The 23,852-nt window shown below is 42.5% G+C and overlaps 1 protein-coding gene and 1 long non-coding RNA gene across 7 annotated transcripts in view; one reads left to right on the top strand and one right to left on the bottom strand.

Annotated features, from left to right (window-relative positions):
• Window positions 1-205: 205 nt before the first annotated feature.
• The window catches only part of ccdc18 (coiled-coil domain containing 18), a 44,189-nt gene continuing 20,542 nt past the window's right edge, over window positions 206-23,852 (bottom strand). For 3 of the 6 annotated variants that reach the window (XM_060906504.1, XM_060906506.1, XM_060906509.1), the window contains 13 exons: window positions 23,737-23,814; window positions 23,336-23,452; window positions 22,755-22,922; window positions 20,187-20,329; window positions 18,608-18,771; window positions 18,301-18,514; window positions 16,374-16,473; window positions 13,878-13,994; window positions 13,705-13,773; window positions 13,244-13,384; window positions 8,654-8,791; window positions 8,362-8,541; window positions 206-3,434 (listed from right to left, as the gene is read on the bottom strand). In XM_060906504.1, the coding sequence (XP_060762487.1) occupies window positions 2,937-3,434; window positions 8,362-8,541; window positions 8,654-8,791; window positions 13,244-13,384; window positions 13,705-13,773; window positions 13,878-13,994; window positions 16,374-16,473; window positions 18,301-18,514; window positions 18,608-18,771; window positions 20,187-20,329; window positions 22,755-22,922; window positions 23,336-23,452; window positions 23,737-23,814 (2,127 nt within the window). In that variant the 3' untranslated portion in view covers window positions 206-2,936. The remainder of the gene's footprint in view (window positions 3,435-8,361; window positions 8,542-8,653; window positions 8,792-13,243; window positions 13,385-13,704; window positions 13,774-13,877; window positions 13,995-16,373; window positions 16,474-18,300; window positions 18,515-18,607; window positions 18,772-20,186; window positions 20,330-22,754; window positions 22,923-23,335; window positions 23,453-23,736; window positions 23,815-23,852) is intronic. The other 3 variants (XM_060906505.1, XM_060906507.1, XM_060906508.1) reach the window with 2 other exon arrangements.
• The window catches only part of LOC132871904 (uncharacterized), a 79,652-nt gene continuing 71,215 nt past the window's right edge, over window positions 15,416-23,852 (top strand). The window contains exon 1 of the long non-coding RNA XR_009651350.1: window positions 15,416-15,581. This is a non-coding gene — a long non-coding RNA (uncharacterized LOC132871904). The remainder of the gene's footprint in view (window positions 15,582-23,852) is intronic.

Here is a 23,852-nt window from a genome sequence, read left to right as displayed (position 1 = left end):
GAGGAAACCCACGCAGACACGGGGAGAACATGCAAACTCTGCACAGAAAGGCCCTCGCCGGCCGCTGGGTTTGAACCCGGAACCTTCTTGCTGTGAGGCGACCATGCTAACCACTACACCACCGTGCCGCCGCACGGTGATGTAAAGCTGATGGATTTGCACAGTGTGTGCTCAGTCTAAATACAAAACAAACAAACACACCACATGACAAAACCCCAAAGTTTAATATTTGTTTTTTTGTTTTGAACAAAAGGGTTACGACTTTTCTGCACACCGTGTTTGTTATTCTGACAAAAAACACAGCTCAGATTCAAAAACCAGAATTTATAAATAACCTTTTACAATGGTACATTAGTGATGTACGGTATTCCCCCCGACCTAAACCATTTTTCCATCAGCCCCACTGAGGATAACGATGCTGGTTTTTTTATTCCTATTCATGGAAAAACGATAAGCATCAGCAGAGATCGAGGATGATGTGATCTCTACATGCACTGATTAACATCATGAAGGTTATCTGATCTGCAGAGCAAGAACAGATCCATAAACTCCACTCACACAAACATACGATGATGTTTCGATGCTTTAAACAGAATGGCTAACCTCAGTCTTTCGGTGTGAATACTACATGCTGGTTTGTCACAAAGGAGCAGCTGTTTGATTTACAGGTACTTTGCTTGTCTGCCAGCTTTCACCACTGATCCTGGTGCGCCACAGAAACAGACCCAAACGAGCCAACAGCACCTGATGTTTAGAAGCAACATCACATGATTAAAAGCACTGAAATTAAATTAGTCTCGCTGAGGGAATGGATGTGGGCGGAGAAAGACGTCATGCGCTTACCATATATGGGGGCTATAATGGACAAGGAGTTATAGTTAGGGTCAGAGTGTCATTACAAGCTTGACAGGCTAGCATCTATTGGATTATCTGACACACCCCTGGACTGGTTCATTTCCTATTTCTCTAGCCGCACTCAGTTCATCCAGCTAAAGACATTCACATCCCAACCCTCTCCTCTGGTGTTCCCCAAGGCTCTGTCCTCGGTCTCATCCTATTCATCATCTATCTCATTCCTCTTGGTCATAGTTTCTGTAAATACAACATCCCTTTCCATTGTTACGCGGACGACACCCAGCTCTACCTCTCCTCTAAACCCGCCTCCACCTTCCTGCCCCCCTCCCTCTGTGTCTGTTTACAGGAAATCAAATCCTGGCTCTCCTCCAACTTTCTCAAACTCAGTGATAAAACTGAGGTCCTCCTCATTGGTTCTAAATCCATTCTCACTAATACTCCCAGATTCACCATCCCCATTGACAACTCCTCTGTTTCCCCCTCCCCTCAGATTAAGAGCCTGGGTGTCGTCCTTGACAGCTCTTTGTCATTCCAAACCCACATTAATAAATGTTACCCGGTCGGCCTACTTCCATCTTCGCAATATTAACCGCCTCCGTCCGTCCCTTACTTCCAATAGCGCTGCCATCTTGGTCCACACTTTAGTCACATCCCGCCTAGACTACTGTAACTCCCTCCTCTTCGGTCTCCCCCACAAGTCCATCCATAAGCTCCAACTGGTCCAGAACTCAGCTGCTCGTATTGTCTCCAGAACTCCATCCATCAATCATATCACTCCTGTTCTCCAACAACTCTACTGGCTTCCTGTCAAATTTCGCATAGACTTTAAAATCCTGCTCCACACTTTCAAGGCCATCCACAACCTCACCCCCCATACCTCTTCGACCTTCTCCACATCAACACTCCCTCCTGGACACTTAGGTCAGCCTCCTCCATCAGCCTCACTGTGCCCTTTGCCCGTCTGTCCACCACGGGGTCCAGAGCCTTCAGCCGCCCTCCCCCCCCCGGACATCAGGAACATTAACTCATTATCCATCTTCAAAACCCGTTTAAAACCCCACCTTTTCAAACTTACCTACTCACTACAACTTGTCATCCACTACTGCTGATTTCTGATTTTATTTCATTTATATTGTCTTTTTTGCTTTTTTAATTGTCATTTATGTGTATTGGGAGGTGACCGTGAGTGCCCTGAAAAACGCCTTAAATAAAATGTATTATTTATTACTACTACTACTACATGGTTCTAATCCCGCCGGCCGGAGCCTGAGGCATCTTGACACATTAGCAGTGCAGGAGTGAGCAACTAGATAAAGCTCGAGCTAAAGATGCAGCTCGAGTTAATGTTCGCTATCTAGCATAGCTTCTGAGAGGTTCGTTCAACAGAGAAATGTTTCTTGGATGTAATTATTGCAACAAGGATTATACTTTTATTCAGAGCGACTTAATGAAGTACTTCTCCTCATGCTAATGTGTGAAGAACTCGGGGAACCTTGTACCACCAGTGTATCGCCATTACAGAATGTTCATGTTTCATCTGATAAATAATGCTGGGGGGGGGGACTTCACCCACTTCGGGGCATGCAGTTTTAGGAAAATAATCAACAACAGAATCACGTGACACAGCCTGACACTTACTCTTACCACCCTGAAGTGTATTTTTGTTCAAGAATGGCACATCCTGTGGTATAAATTTTAATAAAACGAAAAATTAAAAATCATAAAATATTCATTTTATTGACAAATATAAAAAAAAAAAAAAAACAACTGCTTACAAAAGAGACACATTATTTAAAAAAATAAAAATTCAACCTTCAAGTGAGCAGGATTGTTTTGACTGCATGAACAAGTCATCCGAGAGGAAACCAGAGCATCAGATGGACAGGAAATATAACCAGACTTCCACAGAAACGTATCCTAAAGATCAGCTCCTAAACGTCGCTTCCTGTTATGATACGTCCCTTTTACAGCCGTCTTCACTGAGGTCCTTTTAAAAGGAAAACAAAAAGTACGTCAACTCTTAAACATCTTCGTAAACCACTAAGATCTGTGTAATCCCGAGCTATTGAGAAGCATCTGCATTAGCTGGAAGAGATCCTTTCCTTCCTGTTCGAGTGTGTACTTGCCTGGATATGTGTGTTAGAGTGTTGTTCCTGCAGGGCCAGAGTCTGATTAACAAACCTCAGCATTCCTGACAGGGAGTCCATTCCTGGTTCCTCAGGTTCCTCGGGTTCTTCTCCATCCAGCATGTAGGCGAGTGGGTTGAAGGTCATGTCTGAGCTGGAGGAGAGGTGTGTGTGGCTCAGGCCCTGCCAGCCACTGCATGGGGAACATGGAGGCTTCAGTGCTGCCTTCAGGCTCTCTGAGAGCTCCAGGGAGACATCTGAGGAGGCTTCTTTCCAGGAGCTGAAGCCAGCGAGAGGGTCACTGAGGGAAGGGGGAGAACTCAGTGGTGGGTCTTTGAGAGGAGGAGACAGGGCAGGAAGAGTGCTGGACTCATGATGGTGCGTGGAGCTGCAGAGCTCGGAGGCTCTCTCAAGGCTGGAGATCTTTGCTTGGAGACGTGCGATCTCAGATTCCTGGAATGGAGATGGACAACTGTAAATGACAACGCAAAAGAAGTCTAAATGAGGAACATTTATTATTTAACGCGAATTTGCTCCTTTAAAAGTTTAGTGGGCCAGAAGGTACTGTAGTAGCTGTAGGTTCTAAACGTTGGCGTTTACTTGAAAGCAAATAACAAAGTCACTAGAAAAGTGACAAGAAATATGAAACTTGCTAAATATGATGACGGCCCAAATAGCGAAAAAGCATCAGTAGATAATTTTCTTAGCATGGGCTACACTACATTTTTTAATCCGTCTTCAATAAAAACTACAATGGAGAAGACAGTTGGAGAGTTGATCTTCACTACTCGGTCAAGAACAGTCTTGACAAGTCTTGCAGTAGAAAATAAAATCACTTTCCCCTGCTTAAAGATTTGCAAGCCTTCCCAGACATACACAAGTCAGGAATTAGGATCCTGGTCTTCAGGTTCACCACTTCGACACCAAAATATGAGAAGTCAAGTCAAGTCAAGTTTATTGTCAAATATGCTATACATGCTCGACATACAGCACAGATGAAATTTCAGTCCTCTCTGACCCACGGTGCAAACAGGCAATGCAATAAATAAAAACAGAATTGAAATAAGGGGGCGGCACGGTGGTGTAGTGGTTAGCGCTGTTGCCTCACAGCAAGAAGGTCCTGGGTTCGAGCCTCGTGGCCGGCGAGGGCCTTTCTGTGCGGAGTTTGCATGTTGTCCCCGTGTCCGCGTGGGTTTCCTCCGGGTGCTCCGGTTTCCCCCACAGTCCAAAGACATGCAGGTTAGGTTAACTGGTGACTCTAAATTGAGCGTAGGTGTGAATGTGAGTGTGAATGGTTGTCTGTGTCTATGTGTCAGCCCTGTGATGACCTGGCGACTTGTCCAGGGTGTACCCCGCCTTTCGCCCGTAGTCAGCTGGGATAGGCTCCAGCTTGCCTGCGACCCTGTAGAACAGGATAAAGCGGCTACAGATAATGAGATGAGATGAGAATTGAAATAAACCAGCTTCTCCTCAGCTTTTTTTAAAGATATTTTTGGGGGGCTTTTTTCACCTTTATTGGATAGGACAGTGTAGAGACAGGAAATGAGCAGGAGAGAGAGAGACGGGGAGGGATCGGGAAATGACCTCGGGTCAGAATCGAACCCGGGTCCCCGGATTTATGGTATGGTGCCTTATCCACCTGAGCCACGACGCCCCTCTCCTCAGCTTTAAAACTAATTTGATGATTGGTGGGCTTGTCCTCTGTAACAGGGTGAGACTCTCCGCAACCTGGCAGAGCCTTGGGGTAAGAGACTCTCCGAGTGATAATCAAAAGGCGCCAGTTGAGGCGGTTCAAGCAGCTCACGAGAGGCACTTTTGGACCAAACAGTTCTAGGGAATTATTGAGAGGAACTACCCACTGGGGAGCTCCCCTGAGAATGAAATACCTTCAAGGGCTCCCCCCCACCCACTGTTTGAATTCACTCCATCAGTAGAAACGCTCAAGTGATATTAGCTGGCTTGCTAGCATGACGTTAGCAGGAAATGCTAGCAAAGATTTTTCAGATTTTGCTCAGACATGTCAAAATTGCACTGTATTTCCTCCATCACAGATTTTTAAAAATGATGGTTGCTGGGGCTGCATCACTGTACACTTTCAGCACTCATGGTTCCTCTTGTGCTGGGAGAGAACCTTCCCTGAAGTAGGAGCTAAAGTCCATCAAAATAGCGTTCCAAGAACTATGATCGTTTCAGTTCCTGCAGTGCAGGCACACAAAAAAACAAACAAACAAACAAACAAAAAAAAACCAGGAACTTCCTCCAACAGTTCTAAAAGGTCCTCTGGTCTGAAAGCCCCTAAAGATGCTTCCTGGTCAGTGCCTGGTAGAGCTGTATCAGGAACGCTCATGAGCTGGAAACCCTGATGGAGGCACCAGTATGGGAATGTCCACCCAGGAGAGGGGACTGCGAAGCCTGGGCAGACCTTCTCTGCCTGTCACCATAACAACCCTCAGGAAAAGCAAAACAAACAAACAAATGATCCTTCTGAGAAGCGATAGCCAGGATCTTCACATTCTACACATATTCCACATTCAACCTAACTTGGTAGAAGCCAATTTAAATAAAACCATCTTTGAAATGCTTTACAGCGCTCTCATAATGCATCTTTCAGATTCTCGGGTCAGAGCCAGAACCAAGCGATTCTGAAAACAGCCAGTAGAACAGGCTCAGAGGGTGTGACCCTGAGAAAAGTCTTGAGCGACAAGCTATATTTGTCTAAATATCTCAAGTTGTGCAAAGAACCGATGAGAAAATTCATCAACACCCCATGGGCACACCCGGTGATTACAGGCAAACAGAACAGGAATTCCCTCGATGGGAGCGTCACTAATAGAAGGGAAACAAAACAAAAGTCTGAAGGAGAAGTGAGCAGTCAGGGGGAGGGGCCAGCTAATCTCACAACTCTTTCAGTGTTACAAGTATGGCTGGGTATCATCTGAATTTAATCAGTTCCAGTACCGCTTATCAATTCTGCATTTTAATACCAAAAATGGTTAAAAAAAAGTCATTTTTAAAGAATAAAAGTATCTGTATTCTTTTAAGCATTAACTGAACATTTCACACTGCTAGCTCGTATCTAAACAAACGGATACGCTGTTGCGTGACTCAGCCACATAAACAGGTCCTGCCAGACGGCTACGCAGATTCTTACGGATATGTAGCCTTTGCTTGCAATAATAAAGGGTTCTCACGTTTAGGAACTGATCAGCAGAACTGAAATTTCATCAGTTCCTGAAGAGAAGTGAAGAGAGAGCAAGCAGGTTGGAATGGATGGAGAAGAAGAGGGGGTCAGGAGTGATTAGTGACAGAAGAGTACCAGCCAGAGTGGAAGGGAAAAAGTGTAGAAGACAGTAGTACAGTTTGGAGACAAAAGGACAGGAGGCTGAACTGGAGGTAGCGGAGCTGAAGATGTTGAGATGTTCACTGGGAGTGACAAAGTTGGACAGGATGAAAAATGAGAATATTAGAGGGGACAGGACATGCAAGATGGCTTGGAGACAAAGTGAGAGAGGCGAGATCCAGGGTATATCTTGCTGGGAAACGAATGCAGGAGATGGAGTTGGCAGGTAGAAGGAAAAGAGGAAGAGCAAAGATGAGATTTATGGATGTGGGGAAGGAGGACATGAGGACGGTTGGTGGGACAGAAGATACAGTATGGAGGACAGGAGGAGATGTAGGGACATTATCTGCTGTGGCGACCGCTAACAGGAACAGCCGAAAGGAGGAGGAGGAGAAGACGATGACAAAGGAGGATACAATGAAGATGACAAAAAACAAAGAAAGCAACAAAAGAAAAAGGAGACAGAAGAAGACGACGACAAAAGAAGAGGAAGAAAAAGATAAAGAACTGAGAACCCGGCACTTGGCATTTTGGATTTGTCTCCAATTTGGATCCGATTTTCGGATCCCAACCCTACTTGCAAGATTGTTATCCACTTCATCAGGAGTGTACGTGTTTGTCACTCATGCACTCTGAACTGAAATGTGCAATATGTAAGGAATAAAGCACTCCATTCCATACTGTTATAGGAAAATAAAAACATCAATATTGCCGTTTTCCTGTATTGATACGCAGTGGGGCGACACGGTGATGCAGTGATCAACACTGTTGCCTCACAGCAAGAAGGTTCCAGGTTGAACCGCACAGTTCTCCTGGGTGGGTTTCCTCCGGATGCTCCGGTTTCCTCCCAGTTGATCTGATCAACTGTCTCCTCCAAATCCCCCACGTTAGTGTGATGGTTGTTCATCTCTGCGTTAGTCCTGTAATAGACTGGCGACCTGCCCAGGGTGAACCCTGCCTCTCGCCTGAACACAGACAGGATTAACTCCAGCTTCCCCCACGATGCTAACAGATAAGCGGTACAGATAACGCATGGTGTTTAAATACCAGGATATTTCCCTAGAAATTCTACAGAACTAATGGAAGCCTGCCAGATATTCTGCATGAGTGATTAAAGTAAGATGTAAAGCCCACACTCTGGACTGTGAATGACTGAAAATCTCAGGTTAGTACAAGTATGGAGAGAGAGAAAAAAAAAAAAAACCCAAACAAAACCCTGAATTTGAGTCCACCCTCATTTGTTACAACATGGTGGCCATTTCAAAATATGGCCCAGACTTACAGGTACATTTGTGCAATTTTGTACAACAATCTATACAGATTCAGGCGGCACGGTGGTGTAGTGGTTAGCGCTGTCGCCTCACAGCAAGAAGGTCCTGGGTTCGAGCCCCGGGGCCGGCAAGGGCCTTTCTGTGTGGAGTTTGCATGTTCTCCCCGTGTCCGCGTGGGTTTCCTCCGGGTGCTCCGGTTTCCCCCACAGTCCAAAGACATGCAGGTTAGGTTAACTGGTGACTCTAAATTGAGCGTAGGTGTGAATGTGAGTGTGAATGGTTGTCTGTGTCTATATGTCGGCCCTGTGATGACCTGGCGACTTGTCCAGGGTGTACCCCGCCTTTCGCCCGTAGTCAGCTGGGATAGGCTCCAGCTTGCCTGCGACCCTGTAGAAGGATAAAGCGGCTAGAGATAATGAGATGAGATCTATACAGATTCGACACTGAAGGTGACATAAATATACCAAATTTCATCTTCATCGTGTGTACAGTGTGCGTGTTATTTACAGAAACGTGTTTTTAAAAAAAGGGGCGTGGCATGTCACCACAAAGCACATCCAGGACATATATTTTAATTAAAATGGCTGCCATTTTACAAGTGAGAACTGACTCAAAAATTCATTTTTGTGTTTTTATACTTGTACTAACAAGGTGAAAATAAAAAAGGGGGAAAAAAAAAATCCAGCAGCATGGGCGATGCTGTGGTCCCACCCCCTGGTTGATTTGACGCGCGAGAGAGCACAATAAGCTTCCCCTCCTTCATCCTGACCTTAATGAGCAGCGTTTCGTTGGCGTGCTGCAAGAGCTCCTGTGTGGAGCGGAGCTCTGTGTGGAGGTCGGCAGCGTTGGCTCTCGCTTCCTCCAGCTGCTCCTGAGAGCTACGGAGGCTGACAGAGATCTGATCAGACACCTTCAGGAGCTGCCCGTGTGTGTGATGGAGAGCTGACACCTTTAGGGTTTAAAAATAAATAAACGAAAAGAACAAGAGCGCACACACACACACCCTGAATTTAGGACGACATGCTATTAAAAGAAAATCAGCTTCAGGGAGGTAACAGCACCTCTCTGTTGTGATCATCTCTTTGCTGCTCGAGTTCGTGCTGTAGCTCCGTGATCGTGGCCTGCAGCTGAGCCTCGCCCTGCAGCCGCTGCTTCTCAAGAACACGGAGCTGCTCCTGCAGACGCTCTACGTCAGTCTCCTACACACACACACACACACACACACACACACACAGTTAATGTACAACCTGATTTTGGAGAAGTGGCATAAAACAAGAGAACATGTACAAAGAGATAACATGAAATAGAAAGATACAAAAAGAAAGCATAAAGGGAGACAAAAAGAGAAAACTAGAGAGAGAAAGTGTACTTTGAGACAAAGAGAAAGTGAAAAGAGAAAAACAAAGCATAAGCAGAGTAAAAGAGTAAGTGCAAAATTAAGAAATAGAGTAAAAAGAGGCAAAGAGAAAACAGACAGAGATCAAAAGCTTGTGACTTTACTTCATGTGTCAGATTTAATGATTGTGCTCTGCACACTAACACATGGTTACTCATTAAATACAACCCCGGCCAACGGTCAAGAGCAAGGTGTGTGGGTGTGTGTGTGTGTGGGTGTGTGTGTGTGTGTGTGTATAGACGCCCTGTCTGGGCAAAAAAAAAAAAAAAGTTTTACACTAATACTTTGTTGGGCCACCATTAGCTTCAATTACAGCGTGAATTCACCATGGCATTGTTTCAACAATGCTATCCAACACCACAGTGTTTATTTCCATCCAGGGTTGCATGAATTTCTCACCAAGATCTCCGTCTTAATGATGGCCTAATGGTTAGAGAAGCAACTTTGGAACCAAAAGGTCACCGGTTCGATCCCCTGGACGAGCAGGAATGGCTGAAGTGCCCGTGAGCAAGGCACCAAACCCCCAGCTGCTCCCCAGGCTGCTCTGGGTGTGTCGTATATCACTCTGGATAAGAGCGTCTGCTAAATGCCATTAATGTAAATGTACCACTCTGTAAATTTTCTCCAGTACGTCCCAAAGAGAATATGGTCAGGACTCTGGTTTTTAATTCATGCATGAAGATGATTCCTCATACTCCCTGAACCGTTTTCACCATTTGATCCCTAACATTATTCCCATGCCATCACGGAAGGAAGGGGTGGGATGGGAAATCCACTCGTGATGATAACCTGGTCATTCAGTACATTCAGGTGAACATCAGCTGAACAGAACGTTGCTGAACCTCAACCTGACCAACTTGACAAAACCAACCCCAGATCATCACACTGCCTCCAGAGGCTTCGACACGATGCATGATGGGTGCATCGTTTCATGAGCTTTCCTTCTCACCCTGACACGCCCATCACTCAGGAATAGGGTCAACCTGGATTCATCAGACCACATGACCTTTCTCCAATCACTCCAGACTCCAATCTTTATGCTCCCTAACAAACAAACCTTTTCTCCTGATTAGTCTCACTAACAAGTGGTTTTCTTCTGGACGTACAGCTGTTTAGTCGCAATCCTGTGAGATCTCATCACACTGCGAGTGTGCAATGCTCTTACTTTCACTATTAAAACAAACATAAGTTCTACTTTCCATTTTTTATGATTTGCCTTCGCCAAGCATTTCAGTGATCTCTGATCATGCTCAGTCAATTTTTTTTTTCCCCTGACCACATTTGTTCCATGAAGCTGATGGTTCATCACAATCCTTCCAGGTTTTAATAATGCATTACACAGCATTGGACTTAATCCAGTTCCAGTCATTTCAGCTCAAATCTCCTTCGTTCTTTTCTTTGCTTGATGCAGGACAATAATTTGAACTTCTGAAACACAGCAACATATTTTCAGGGATCCCAGCAGTAATTGAAAAAAATAGAGGAATGTAAGAAACTATCAGCAGGGGTCAAGGGGGCTGCAAGCCCCCTGAAGCTGTTGAGATTTTAACATTTAAAGATGCTATAGAACACATTTTTTACATAGAATTAACATAGAAAAGCAACAGAATTTAACAATAATGTGTATCTATTTGATGGCATATTTTGTAATCAATGACATAAGTGGCAAAAAAAAAATTATTTAGCTATAAAAATTAGATGAAAATGCAGCTTTGAAGAATATACTTCTTCTAACCCGGACACTGTTCTGCCATCTCTTTTATGGACGATATCTTTTTTCCACGACATATTCAGGGCTGGGTGGCACGGTGGTGTAGTGGTTAGCACTGTCGCCTCACAGCAAGAAGGTCCGGGTTCGAGCCCCGGGGCCGGCGAGGGCCTTTCTGTGTGGAGTTTGCATGTTCTCCTCGTGTCCGCGTGGGTTTCCTCCGGGTGCTCCGGTTTCCCCCACAGTCCAAAGACATGCAGGTTAGGTTAACTGGTGACTCTAAATTGAGCGTAGGTGTGAATGTGAGTGTGAATGGTTGTCTGTGTCTATGTGTCAGCCCTGTGATGAGCTGGCGACTTGTCCAGGGTGTACCCCGCCTTTCGCCCGTAGTCAGCTGGGATAGGCTCCAGCTTGCCTGCGACCCTGTAGAAGGATAAAGCGGCTAGAGATAATGAGATGAGATGAGATGAGATATTCAGGGCTGTGAAATTGTAAATAAGAAATCCGAGGAAAAGGGGAGGGGGGGTCTAGCCCTGTGGGCCCCAGACACCAAGCCATTTTAGGTGTTATATGGTGTATTCTGAGCATTTCCTGCAAGTAAAAAAATTTATCTCAACAAGTAAATATTTGACTAGTCTTGGTCTTCATTTTGCCATATAAAATACCTATCAACAGTTTTCTCTTTTAAAATGAAAGATCCATGTAAAATACCTTGAAATATCTAATAAGTGCCTACGTATTCATCTTAATCAAAATAAAAGTTAAAAAAAATGTGTAAATAACAATTTAAAGAAATGTTAATAAAAGAAAACTTTGATAGGCCTTTCAAAATGACTTTGTGAAAAATCATGCTCAATATTTAAGTGAGAGATACCTGTTGTCTTCCAAATTACACTTAATTCTTGTATTATGTCCTGGCTTTTTCCAAGAATCTGTCACAATGTCTCTTGTCTACAGAGCAAAAGTAAAAAAAAAAAAAAAACAACAACAACTAATGTTTCTTATCTAATATATTATTTACATCTTTTCTTTTACTTCTGGCTCCTTCTATTCCTCTTTGCATCACTCCCAGCTATTTCTTTCAATTCATCTTTCAGTAAGGCTATTAGTTATTAGTTCTATAGTATTTGCATTCCTCTATTAAAGCTACTTACAAAATGTTCATAGTCTGTCAAACAGCATCTAATGAAAGTCTTTTAATTTTCTTTTCTTTAACACCATCTCTTTCAGTTTTGCAAACTTGTTCTTTTTCATCTTTTCCTTCAGTCTGTCTGTGTGTTCTTTTCTAGCCCTCTTTGCATCTCTCTCAAACATCTCCTTAGCTTTCCTTTTTGATGGCATCTTAACCATGTCTGATCTTGCACCCTGTAAGCACAGAATTCACGTACACGGTGCCAGGTCACGCAATAGCTATTTTTAGCTCTGTCATGCACGAGTCGCAGTCAAGACGTGTTCCACGCTCAGCTGGCATAAAACTCCGCGAGTCCGGCTGTATTGAGCTGCCGGTCTCGTGCAAGGCGATTAAAACCGACTAGACCCCCCCCAATGATTTAATGCAAAAATAGACGTTTTGTGAAGATATTTTTCGCGACAGAATCCACGGAAATTTCACAGCCCTGCATACTGAATTAAGTTCAACGCATTAGAAACAAAAGCACGAACGGAGTTAAAACACATTTTCTAGCAAAAGGGCGCAGCCATATTGTTTTCTCGTTCTATCGCGTACAGTCTCGCGGTATTTACATCAATTTAACTTCCGAGTGTTCCCGAATGTCAACGAGAACAAACGAAGCTGACAAAAACATCGCTAAACAAGCAAACCAAATCAGAACGCATTCTGCGGTGATTTTACTTAAACAAACATATTTTTAACGGATATACAAGAGATTTAAAAAACAAAAAAACAAAAAAACACCACTTTGGCTAGAAAAATAGCGGAATTCCGCTAAATAGTGGACGTCTGGGATCCCTGATATTTTCCACGAACATGGGATACGTCTTCCGACAGAAGCTACCTCACTGCATCAGCTCAGGTTAAAAGAATTGTTGGCAACTGAAACAATCACTGCAATAATTATTCAGTCAAAGGCTCCTAAATATTATATTTGCTTATTTAAATCCAAACGTGACTTTTTTTTTTCCAGGCAGCATATAATTATTAGTCACTGCCCGATTGCTGACGTTTTCAAAATACTAAAAAAATAATAATAAAAACCCCAGCACTTGTGGTATATTTACACAAGTATGAATAAACATTTTTGTACTAAATTATGATTTTGTAATAAATTTCTCTTCATCACTGGTTTTATTTTATATTTATTGTGATTTTTTTTTTTACTAGGACATCATATGGTAAAAGATTCAGGCAAACCTGCATCATCACTGAATTGGTCACGTTATCTACAACAGTTACACGATCAGTCCTAGGGAAGGAGGTGTGGCCTCTATGCCTGACAGTCCTACTGAAGGGGGTGTGGCCCCTCGCTCCTCAACATCACCCACCCCTACCCTGCGTAGAACAGTTTATGAGCATGTTTAAACCTGTACCTTCTGTCTTTCCAGCTGTGTGACGTTGTCCAGCTGGTTGCTCAGAGCGTCACAGCGAGTGTGTGCATCCTGCAGATCCTGAGCACTCTTCTGGAGCTGCTCGCGACACACACGCAGCTGCTGACCAAGCTCCAACGCACGCTAACACACAAGTTAGAAGTTTGAAAACAGTTACAGCAAAATATGTACATCAAGCTTGCAAATAACAAAAACCTCTTCTGTTAATATTCTTAAGTGAGGAACACTACACCACTTCATGTTGTGCTGTTATAAGAAAATCATCAGGGTGCTTATTACACAGCCTGAAGCGTTATATTTATTTATTATAAACCTGAGAGTTGCAGCTGCACTACTGTCAGAGCTGCTGTTATAGAGAATTAAAATCAATACTGAAAAAATCCTCCGATGTGAAGAACACGTTGGATTGCGGTCATATTTTTTTTTATGATGCCGTTTCTCACCTTTTCCAGAGCCTCCTTCCCCTCGAGCTGGGATTTAACCAAGTCCAGCCTCTCAGTCAGAAACCCCACCTATACACGAAGCCACAGAGTCAGCCACGCCCGTTCTGTCCTCAGATAACCACATTATGTGGGTTTTTAATAGGGTTATTTCAAATGTCTAAGGAGCTCTGTACCTGTTTATCTCTTTCTCTAAGCTTTCTCTCAGTCTTCTCCAGCATGTCCTGCAGATGTTCCACCTTCCTCTCCATCTCCAGCTTATGCTCCTTAACGACCACATCCAGCTGTCCGAGCTACAAGTGAAACAAATACAGAAATAAGGTTCCATTGACACTATATATATTATATTTTACACTACACAAAAAGCACGGGGACCCCCTCCAAACTGCTTCTCTAACACCATCTGCTGGACACTGAGCAAAAAACTCAAATGAGGCACTTATTAACCCTTTAAAGGAGCTGAATGAGACTCAAACGTTAGATTAGCTTAATAATTTACCATGTTGTTACAGTAAAACAAACTTGAGGGTTCAGAAAGGCCACAGAACAAATTTTTTTTAAACTCTAGCCTTAATCCAAGAAAACAAACAACTGTTGAATTCTGATATGTCCTCAGTTGATTGAGTGTTTAAGCCTATTTAAAACACTTTTTAAACTCATTGTTTAAACTTATTTCTGTGTTTTAGACTACGTTCAGACTGCACCCTGAAACGACCCATATCTGATTTTTTTGCCCATATGCGACCTGTATCCGATTTGTTACTGACAATCTGAACGACACAGATCCGATTTTTTCACATGCGACCCAGGCCGCTTGGATATGTGGTCCTAAATCCGATGCATATCCGTTATTTTCACATGCGACTGCAGTCTGACCGGACAGGTCACATTCATGCCACCTACACGTCATCAACAAGAGACAAACGTCACTATTCTGTGTTGGCTAATCCCGCCTCTTTGGTGGAAAACAACAACATTTGTACAGTTTTCAGAATTTAAATAGACTTTTATAGAATTGATCAAGCTAATGGTGGATTTGGTCGGGACCTGGATGTTGATCTGTTAGCCTGATTAAATAAAACAGTTTCTATAACTGATTTATAACTTAAACCATCCTGGATTACAAGATTATAAGATTGTTCTGGAAATTTCCAGTAATTTGACACCTTCGGTCTCATTAGTCTGCTGCCCACATTAATCAGATTATTGTGTGAGTTCCGCCGCCGCCACAAAAACCACATCGCCAGGTCTCGCCTCATCTCCATTGCAAACTGCACTGGTGTTTCTGCACCTTGAGCCAGCGCTGAGAGAAGTTGCAGAATTCATCTGGCTATAAACAAACAATCTAAATAAATATTTATAAAAATGTAGAACAAGTTTATTAATATGATGAAATAAATATGTGCAAATTATTAAGCCTGAATTAAGAGTTTGGTAATACAGTGGCCGTATCCCAAATGACTGCCTACTGAAGCTCGAGTGCACTATATAGAGTTTAAAAATCCATTACTTCCTAGTAACATGTAGTGCACTTATATAGAAATTAGAGAGACATTTAGGAGTCAACCCTCGTTACCAGGCTACACGTTTTCATTTCAGTTCAGAAACAAAAACACACATGAGACCTCACACTTTAACACTAACCAGATAATTAAACAAACAAACAAACAAAAAAAGAAATCATTAAACATGAGTGCGCTTTTTTTTTGTTTACGTATTACGTAGATGTGCTTATTATGTGTCAATTTGCGCATGCGGGACACTTTTGGGTCGTTTTCCGTTCATATTGGAGATCGCATACAAGTCTCATATAATTGGTAATGTGAACGGCCTAACAAAAAAATCGGATTTCACAACAAATCGGATATGGGTCGTTTCAGGTTGCAGTCTGAACGTAGTGTTAAAGCATCATATACTTTTAGCAATTTTTGGAGACCCCTCTGGTAGAACTGTGTTACTGCAACCTAATAACTGCAGGGGAGGATACGAGTTTGGTAACAATACATCCAACACATTGACATGAACGTATGTAATGAGAAATCTTCAGATTTACACATCAGTGTCTGCTTCCCAAACTCGTATCATCGTACCTCACCAGTTGTTTAGCAACCAGGCAATAAACCCTGAAGAACGAGAGGAAAAAACTGGACTTTTCTACAATTTAACGCCAGCATGGAATCTTATTTGATTCTAAATATTTCTGCAGTACTTTTTAAGCATTTATGCAAACTGCACTTGACACCATGTTAATCTGTGAATGGCTTTAGTCTAAGGTTTCATGCCCAAGTGAATGACCTAACTAGCGCAACTGCATAAATAAGATAATCTGATTATCAGGGAGCACGTAAACACATTTGACACACAATCCAGATGTTTGGCATCAGATCCATGCATCACTTTTGACCCTTAGTTTATATTTTTTGCCTTTGAGTATTTTTCCATACTGCTGATATTTTGCCAAATGTTACATACTGCAGCTTTAATGCAAAGGAAGAGTAACTTAAAGTAAATTAGCATTTTTGTGAATTTTAGTTGTGATATCTAAAGCTCAATGCCTTATGGGTTCTGGGTCAGTGTAATGGAAACCAACCGAACAATTTCACCTGCTCTGCTCTCGCGTGTATGTATGTACCGTATGCATGCATGTATGTATGTATGTATGTATGCTCTACCAGCTCTGCCCTCTGCTGCAGTTCGCCCTGTCTCTCTTTCAGTGCCGTGTCCATGTCCAACATCTCATGATTCCTCTCCTCCAGCTCTCGCTGGCTTTCTCTGTCAACACACACACACACACACACACACACACTTAACAGCTCCATTCTGAGCTTCCCCTTGCTGCCCTGAGGCAGAGGCTGACCTCTCCATCACTTCCTTCTGGCACACGCTTTCTTTATCCTCATTTACACCAAGAACTATAACTTTTATACCTCTAAAAACACACAAACTCGTATTTCTACATACTTACTTTCCTTTCATTCATTCTTCTGTACACTTTTTGAAAAGGTATGAAATTAAATAAACAAGCAAAACAAAACATTTTTCATTACAATGGCTGTTTTTGGCCAGAACTAGATAGAAGTGTGGGTGGAGCTCCATGAACACACAACGTGCAAAAGCTGTGGTGTTGAACTCTGTGTGGGGGGAAAAATAAATATATACTTTATAACAAACATCTAAAAATAGCTTTATAGTGATCATGAGTTGTGCGCGTGTGTGTGTGTGTGTGTGTGTGTGTGTATTTGGGTCATATAATTATAGAGCATCTTTTAAACATGTTCACGTGGAATTATTATTTTTAAAACAAACATGGTACAGATGATTGCTGACTCGTTTCTCCAACATACTTGAGCCATCTTAAGTTGCTGAATTTAACTGTAAGAACAAAAATTCTGCAACAGTGCCAAACAAAAGACTAGAATTAGTGGACTGACTTGGAAATGAATTTTCCCCCCTTTTCCTGATGTGCTTTGTTCATTTCTATGAGCCATGACTTAAATATAACAACCAGGACACTATTCATTAGCGCTGGCAAAAAACTTTTGACTTCAGTGGAATAATGTGACTGTGTTTTTCATGGGACATTGTAAGGATCTACATTTTCCTTGATGTACACTGCATTCATGACTTAAAATGTGTACATGTACTGTAAAGAGCATTACAGGTTTTTAAGCAGATCCTGAACAGCCATTTTGAAGGAGCAAGGATACAAAATGGCCTCCTTTGAGTCTACTCAGGAAACTGACTGTGCTTGGTGTGAGGGCACTGCTCCAGCGCGAGCAGAAAAGTGAATCATGGACGACTCGGAGCTTCCTTTGCTGATACAAATCCAGCATTTATTTCTGTCACATGTGAAGTGTGTGCGCTGGAGTCTACAGTGAAGGCTGGATGTGGAGAATCTTCAGCTTGCTAAAAACAAGTGAGCGAATTAACAGCAGGTCCGTGTCAAATTGGAGGGAGGAGGGAAGGAAAAAGGGGAAGGCAAGAAAAAAAAAAGGAAAAAGGGAACAGCAAGAAAAAGAAGGAAAAAAAAGAAGACAAAAAAGGGAAAGGCAAGAAAGAAAAAAAAGGAAGGAAAGGCAAGAAATAAAATAATACAAATTTTTAGGGTAACAATTTTATCTGTGAATTTACTGAGTAAATGGACCTGCCTTAGTCTTAAACATGCTGAAAGAAAAAAAAAAGTGTTATTGCATCATAAAACATCAGAGCCAATCATGTTACAATATGCAAATGCAGGTCTTGTAACAGATTAATTTTTTTAAAAAGGGCGGGGCATGCACCATGTATCAATTTTATTTTTTTTAAATCCTAAAGCACCATATCAAGCAATTTATTATTCAGAAAAAGATCTAGGCAAATATATTTGCATAAAACTCTTGTTTAAAAAAACAAACCTAAAAACTTGATAAAAGTTCCCAGACTTCACAATTATCTGATTAAAAGCAGCGTGAGAGACCTTGATGCTTGACCCGGTTGACGGTGAAGCGCCAGAAGACAACCCCACGCCTACACGCTTTTGGGTCAGTGAGGTCACTCCAGACGAGCCTCACCAGTGTTCTCCTCAACCAATAGCGTAGCAGTTGAGGGGAGGAGCCTCACCTGAGCTCTGTGGTGAGCTGATGAATGGTGGCCTGCTGCTGGTCGGCGGAGAGCTGAGTCCTCTGCAGGACGTCCCTCAGCTCCTCCAGGTGGCCGAGTGTGTCAGTCAGTTCACCGCGTACCGTGTTTAACTGCTCCTCCAGCAAATGAGCCCGCTGCAGAGAGTTCCTCCTGTCCATCTCGCTCCGGTGGAGCTTCTCCTCCAGGTCAATCACTGAGCAAAAATCACAGCACATCAGATTCTACAGCTCTGTAGTAGAACAGTAGAAAAGATGGTCACAAAACGACGGAGATGAACACCGTATACCCATTTCACTCTTCTTATCCAGCATGCCCTTGGTCTCCTGCAGCGTCTCCTCCATCTGACTGAGCTGTGTGGCTTTAGCGCTGCTGTCCCTCCTCAGCTGCAGCAGCTCCTTCTCCATGTCTGTAAGCTCCTCTCTGCATGCCTTCATCTCAGAGCTCAGCTTCCTGTAAAACGCACATGCACAAATCCAAAACATTGTACATTAAACAGAAAAGTCATAATTACTGTTGAAAAGAAAAGAATCTACAGCAAACTGTTTTTACCGACTAAACAAAACTCAGCAGGAAGGCATTCAGAAATCTCTTCCCTGCCTTGATCTTCAAGAGAAGAGCAATCAGAGTTCTACTGCTGAGGAAAACAAGGAAGGGCTCGATATTTATATGGACATACGCAGCTGTTGAGACAATGTGAGCAAGTCCTGACTCAGTCATAAGACGCTGTGGGACACCAAGAACGACACACACATAGCCAGAGGCTGGAATTTCAATACCAGCTACACAGATGTGTTTTGTGGGTAAAGGAAAAGGAACGTGTTGACAACATCACAAGGCAGATTACTGGTGAAAGACATTTCTGCAGAATAATAAAAGCCTTAATCAAACTCCGTTACACCAGGATGCAGCATTTCCGCACGTCTAAACCATACATGCACACAAAAGTGCCACGCCCATGTCTATAAACACGTTCCCATAAAATAGAGCTATAAAGAAAATGCTGACTTGTCTTTTTTGCAGCTTTCAAATGTTATTAAAAAAAAAGTTATAAACTTAAAAAGTAATTTAGATTTATAAATTAAATTATTAAAAAACACAGTAAACAGACTTTATAAACAAGAAATTGATTTAATAGGTCACATTACGAATATATTATGGTATTACGAGTCTTTTTTTATTACATTAAAAAAAAAAAAATTACTAAATATACAGGAAAAGAAATATGTTCTCTGCACAAAAAGTGCCAAGTCAGTGCAAGTCTGTCACCTAGGGCTTTAAAATGCAAATAAATGCACATTATATGGCCAAAAGTATAAGAACATCTGCCCGTTCTAAAACCATGGGCATCAACACATGGTAGGAACTCCTCTGTTAGAACGAGCTCCACTCTTCTGGGAAAGCTTTCCACTAAATTTTGAGGCGTGGCTGCGGATGTGTGTTCCTTCAGCTACAAGAGCATTAGTGAGGTCAGATACTGATTTCAGGTGAGTGTCGGGGATCTGGGTTGGACACTCGAGCTCTTCCACTCCAACTTTAACACACCATGTCTTCATGGAGCTCGCTTTGTGCGCAGGGGCACCGTCACTGCTGGAACAGGTTTGGGCCTCTTAGTTCCACTGAAGGGAAATTGTAAGGTTACCACATACGTTTGTGATGTCAGGTGCCCACATACTTTTGGCGACAGCACGTACATCTATGGATTTACATCCAACACAACATAGAAGAGTTACAGGATCTTGATTCCAGTAGTTCCAGGTGTGATTACAAGTCAGGTCCATTAAACAGAACTGATGGAGCTCCTGCAAGACCTTCAAAATAACTTGAATGACTGAAAAGGTGAAATCTACCACATGTGTGGGCCTCACATTATGGAAGCAGAGAGTTCAGCAGTCTGCTTCTCCTTCTTCTGCACCTCCTCCTTAGCCTCCTGCACTTCCATCTGCTTCCTTCTAAGCTGGTGTATTGAGGAGGTGCGCTCCCTCTCCAGCTTCTGCTCCAGCTGAGAAACCTGTAGTATAGAAACTCCAGATTAAGCAAAGTGAAACAAGCTGTTGGAAAATTTAAAAGTTACAGCTTTAGCTCTAACAGATACAAAGGACTCCTTCCAGAAATGTTAAATAAACCTCTTCCAGAAAACTTCACCTTATCAATGATTACACACTTTATATAAACATTTGATTTGTATCAGCACTGTCTTGTATCAGCGTGTCACACTCTGACCTACTTTAAACGCTGCCAACCTACATAGTTTAATTCTATCAAAACAATCATTTGTAAACCATCACACGGCTCTTGTGCACTCAGTCTAGAAGGAAATCCCTGAGGAACAATTTTCATTAAAACATCTAACAATAAATACATTGTGTGATACTTGCAAGTATCAGTGTTCCTTGAAATACTTGATTTAAAAAAAAAAAAGCTGCCCAAAATCCGTGCTCGTGTTAAAGTTAAAAACATGATGCATCCTCAGGGAAAACAATACAAAATGAGCGTTGGCTAAAGTAGTAAATGACAGACAAATTCTTGCCAGATTTAAATCTTTGCTAACAGCTCTTTAACAAATTAGTAGCATCAACCAAATATGGTGTCCCATTAGGATCGGTTCTAGGGCCATTACTGTTTCTTTTGTAATACAATCCACAGCATCACTTCTGTTCTGATAATATTCGATTGCACTATTTATTTGTCCAGATTCTGATACCCGTCTGTGCAACAACAATCACTTAATGAATTGCATCAACAAAGAAATATGATTAACTTCAGAATCAATCATTTGCTCTACCAAGGTGGTCCTGTTTTCGGTGCAGTTTGTTTGTCTGTCTGTCATTAACATAGAACTGTTAATGGACAAAAAATTATGACATGCTCTTACCGGAAAATCAACTTCAGGGTAACAACAGCACGTCTGCTTAATTACATCACCCTGTTAATGATTATTTTACTAGAACAGCATTAAATGGAGACGTTTTATACCTTACATACTGACATTGTTTTGTTTTTTAAATTAAATAGTTGGAGCCAAATGATTGGGACTTGAGAGAAGAGTGCAATTATTTAGGCATTCACTTTGCACTGTTCTACCCTGGTAGCTATACATGTTCCTTTATTTGCTAGTCACATCAGCCAAGTAGCTCCAGTGCAAAACCAAAAAGATCACCATGCACTCAGTGGTGTAGTGGTTAGCGCTGTCGCCTCACAGCAAGAAGGTCCGGGTTCGAGCCCCGTGCCCGGCGAGGGCCTTTCTGTGTGGAGTTTGCATGTTCTCCCCGTGTCCGCGTGGGTTTCCTCCGGGTGCTCCGGTTTCCCCCACAGTCCAAAAGACATGCAGGTTAGGTTAACTGGTGACTCTAAATTGAGCGTAGGTGTGAATGTGAGTGTGAATGGTTGTCTGTGTCTATGTGTCAGCCCTGTGATGACCTGGCGACTTGTCCAGGGTGTACCCCGCCTTTCGCCCGTAGTCAGCTGGGATAGGCTCCAGCTCGCCTGCGACCCTGTAGAACAGGATAAAGTGGCTAGAGATGATGAGATGAATACTGTGCACTCACTTTTGGCCAAACCATTCCTTTAATTGTGGTTTCCTCCAGAGAACTAGGTTGTGTGCACTGCTATAGCAATGCATTAAATTTTGAAGCAGATCCATACATTTATTTTTCACCAACATTGCAAGTTACAGAATTTGCTATACATCTTACAATCCTGTAGATGGCAGTAAAGTTCAATAGTGATAAAATATAGCCCATGTAGAAATACGATGACATGTTGGAACATAATTCTAATAATTCTGGAAACATATCTAGACATATAAAGTGGTCACGGCTGCAGATTTGCACGTCTATTGTCCTTGGAAGAGGTCTGCACTCTCCAAGTGGCCTCTAATTTATTTTTATTTTTTTAAATCATCACGGTCTGGTGTAGTGGTTAGCGCTGTCGCCTCACAGCAAGAAGGTCCAGGTTCGAGCCCCGTGCCCGGCGAGGGCCTTTCTGTGTGGAGTTTGCATGTTCTCCCCGTGTCCGCGTGGGTTTCCTCCGGGTGCTCCGGTTTCCCCCACAGTCCAAAGACATGCAGGTTAGGTTAACTGGTGACTCTAAATTGAGCGTAGGTGTGAATGTGAGTGTGAATGGTTGTCTGTGTCTATGTGTCAGCCCTGTGATGACCTGGCGACTTGTCCAGGGTGTACCCCGCCTTTCGCCCGTAGTCAGCTGGGATAGGCTCCAGCTTGCCTGCGACCCTGTAGAACAGGATAAAGCGGCTAGAGATAATGAGATGAGATCATCACAGTCATGGTGGATCTGAAGTGTATCCCAGGGACGCTGGGTGAGAGGCAGGAATACCTGCAGAACATTTAACAATTTAAAAAAATTGACTGAAATGGCATCAGAATCTACGGTTTATCATCACCGTCCTGGTCTCTGTACCAGACAGGGGTGTGTACCTGGCTCTGCAGGTGACTCTGGCTATCCTCGAGCTGTGTAATGCAGCTGGTGCTCTCCTGCAACATGGCATGCTGTCTCTGCATGGCGCGCTGCAGCTGTAGGTTCTCCTCGGTGGAGCTCTCACAGGCCAGCGCTCCGCTCCTTACTGCCTCCTGCAGAACTGACAACTAAACACACACAATAAGCGTGCACACAGCGTGAGAATATCCCTTTTCTGGATTTTACTCATTATTAAAGCTGCAGTATGTAACTTTTTTCTCTCTCATTTCAGTCTAGTTTAAGACAAGTGCATTGTTTTATTGGATGATCTCACTGATTCTGACTTTGTGTAAACTATTAACAATACTAGATAAGAATTTACTGTACATGCAAGACATTAATATATATAAACTGGAAAATTATGTATTGTGTGTAAATATGTCCATTATCGAGTATTTTTTTTACAACGTTATGCAATATTAACATATGTAACATAATATAGGTAGCATATTATTTTTCTATGTAATGCATTATTAGTTAGTATTATTTACATCAAGTAGCTTATTATTCTGTATTATTATACATGCACACTTGGGCAGACCTCAGAGTTCTTTAGCTCCAGCTGCTTCTCGTAGTGTTGCTTGACCTTCTCAACCTGCTGCAGGCCATCGCTCAGCTCCTCCTTACAGCACGACAGCTCCGATGCCATTAACTTCATCTGCACGCAACAGACAAATATTTCACTTTGATTTCTTTATATCTTTCGGTGTCTCTATCTGAACCCTTGAGCCCTGTATCTGGAGGTCTGTGGCTGTGCGAAAGCAAAGAAATCACAGCTATAAAAAAATATTTACTTCATAGCACGGCACTATCTAATTCTGGATTCCAATCATTGATTATTTTCCTAGAACAGCACAACACTGAATTCTACTCTTTACTTACTGCAGACTGAAATCAAGATGCCCCTATAACATTTCTGGTTATACTAACACACACACACACCTTAGAAACCGACTCGAAGGCTTGCTCTTCAAAAGCACGTGCTGCTTCTTCACTACGTTTGTCCTTCATCTCCATTTCCTGTAAATTAAAACCACACGTTTATTATTTATAAAAGC

The sequence above is a fragment of the Neoarius graeffei genome, chromosome 23 (assembly GCF_027579695.1).
Source record: "Neoarius graeffei isolate fNeoGra1 chromosome 23, fNeoGra1.pri, whole genome shotgun sequence".
Taxonomy (NCBI): domain Eukaryota; kingdom Metazoa; phylum Chordata; class Actinopteri; order Siluriformes; family Ariidae; genus Neoarius; species Neoarius graeffei.
The sequence above is the reverse complement of the archived record's forward strand: the minus strand, read 5'-3'. Positions and strand labels throughout refer to the sequence as shown.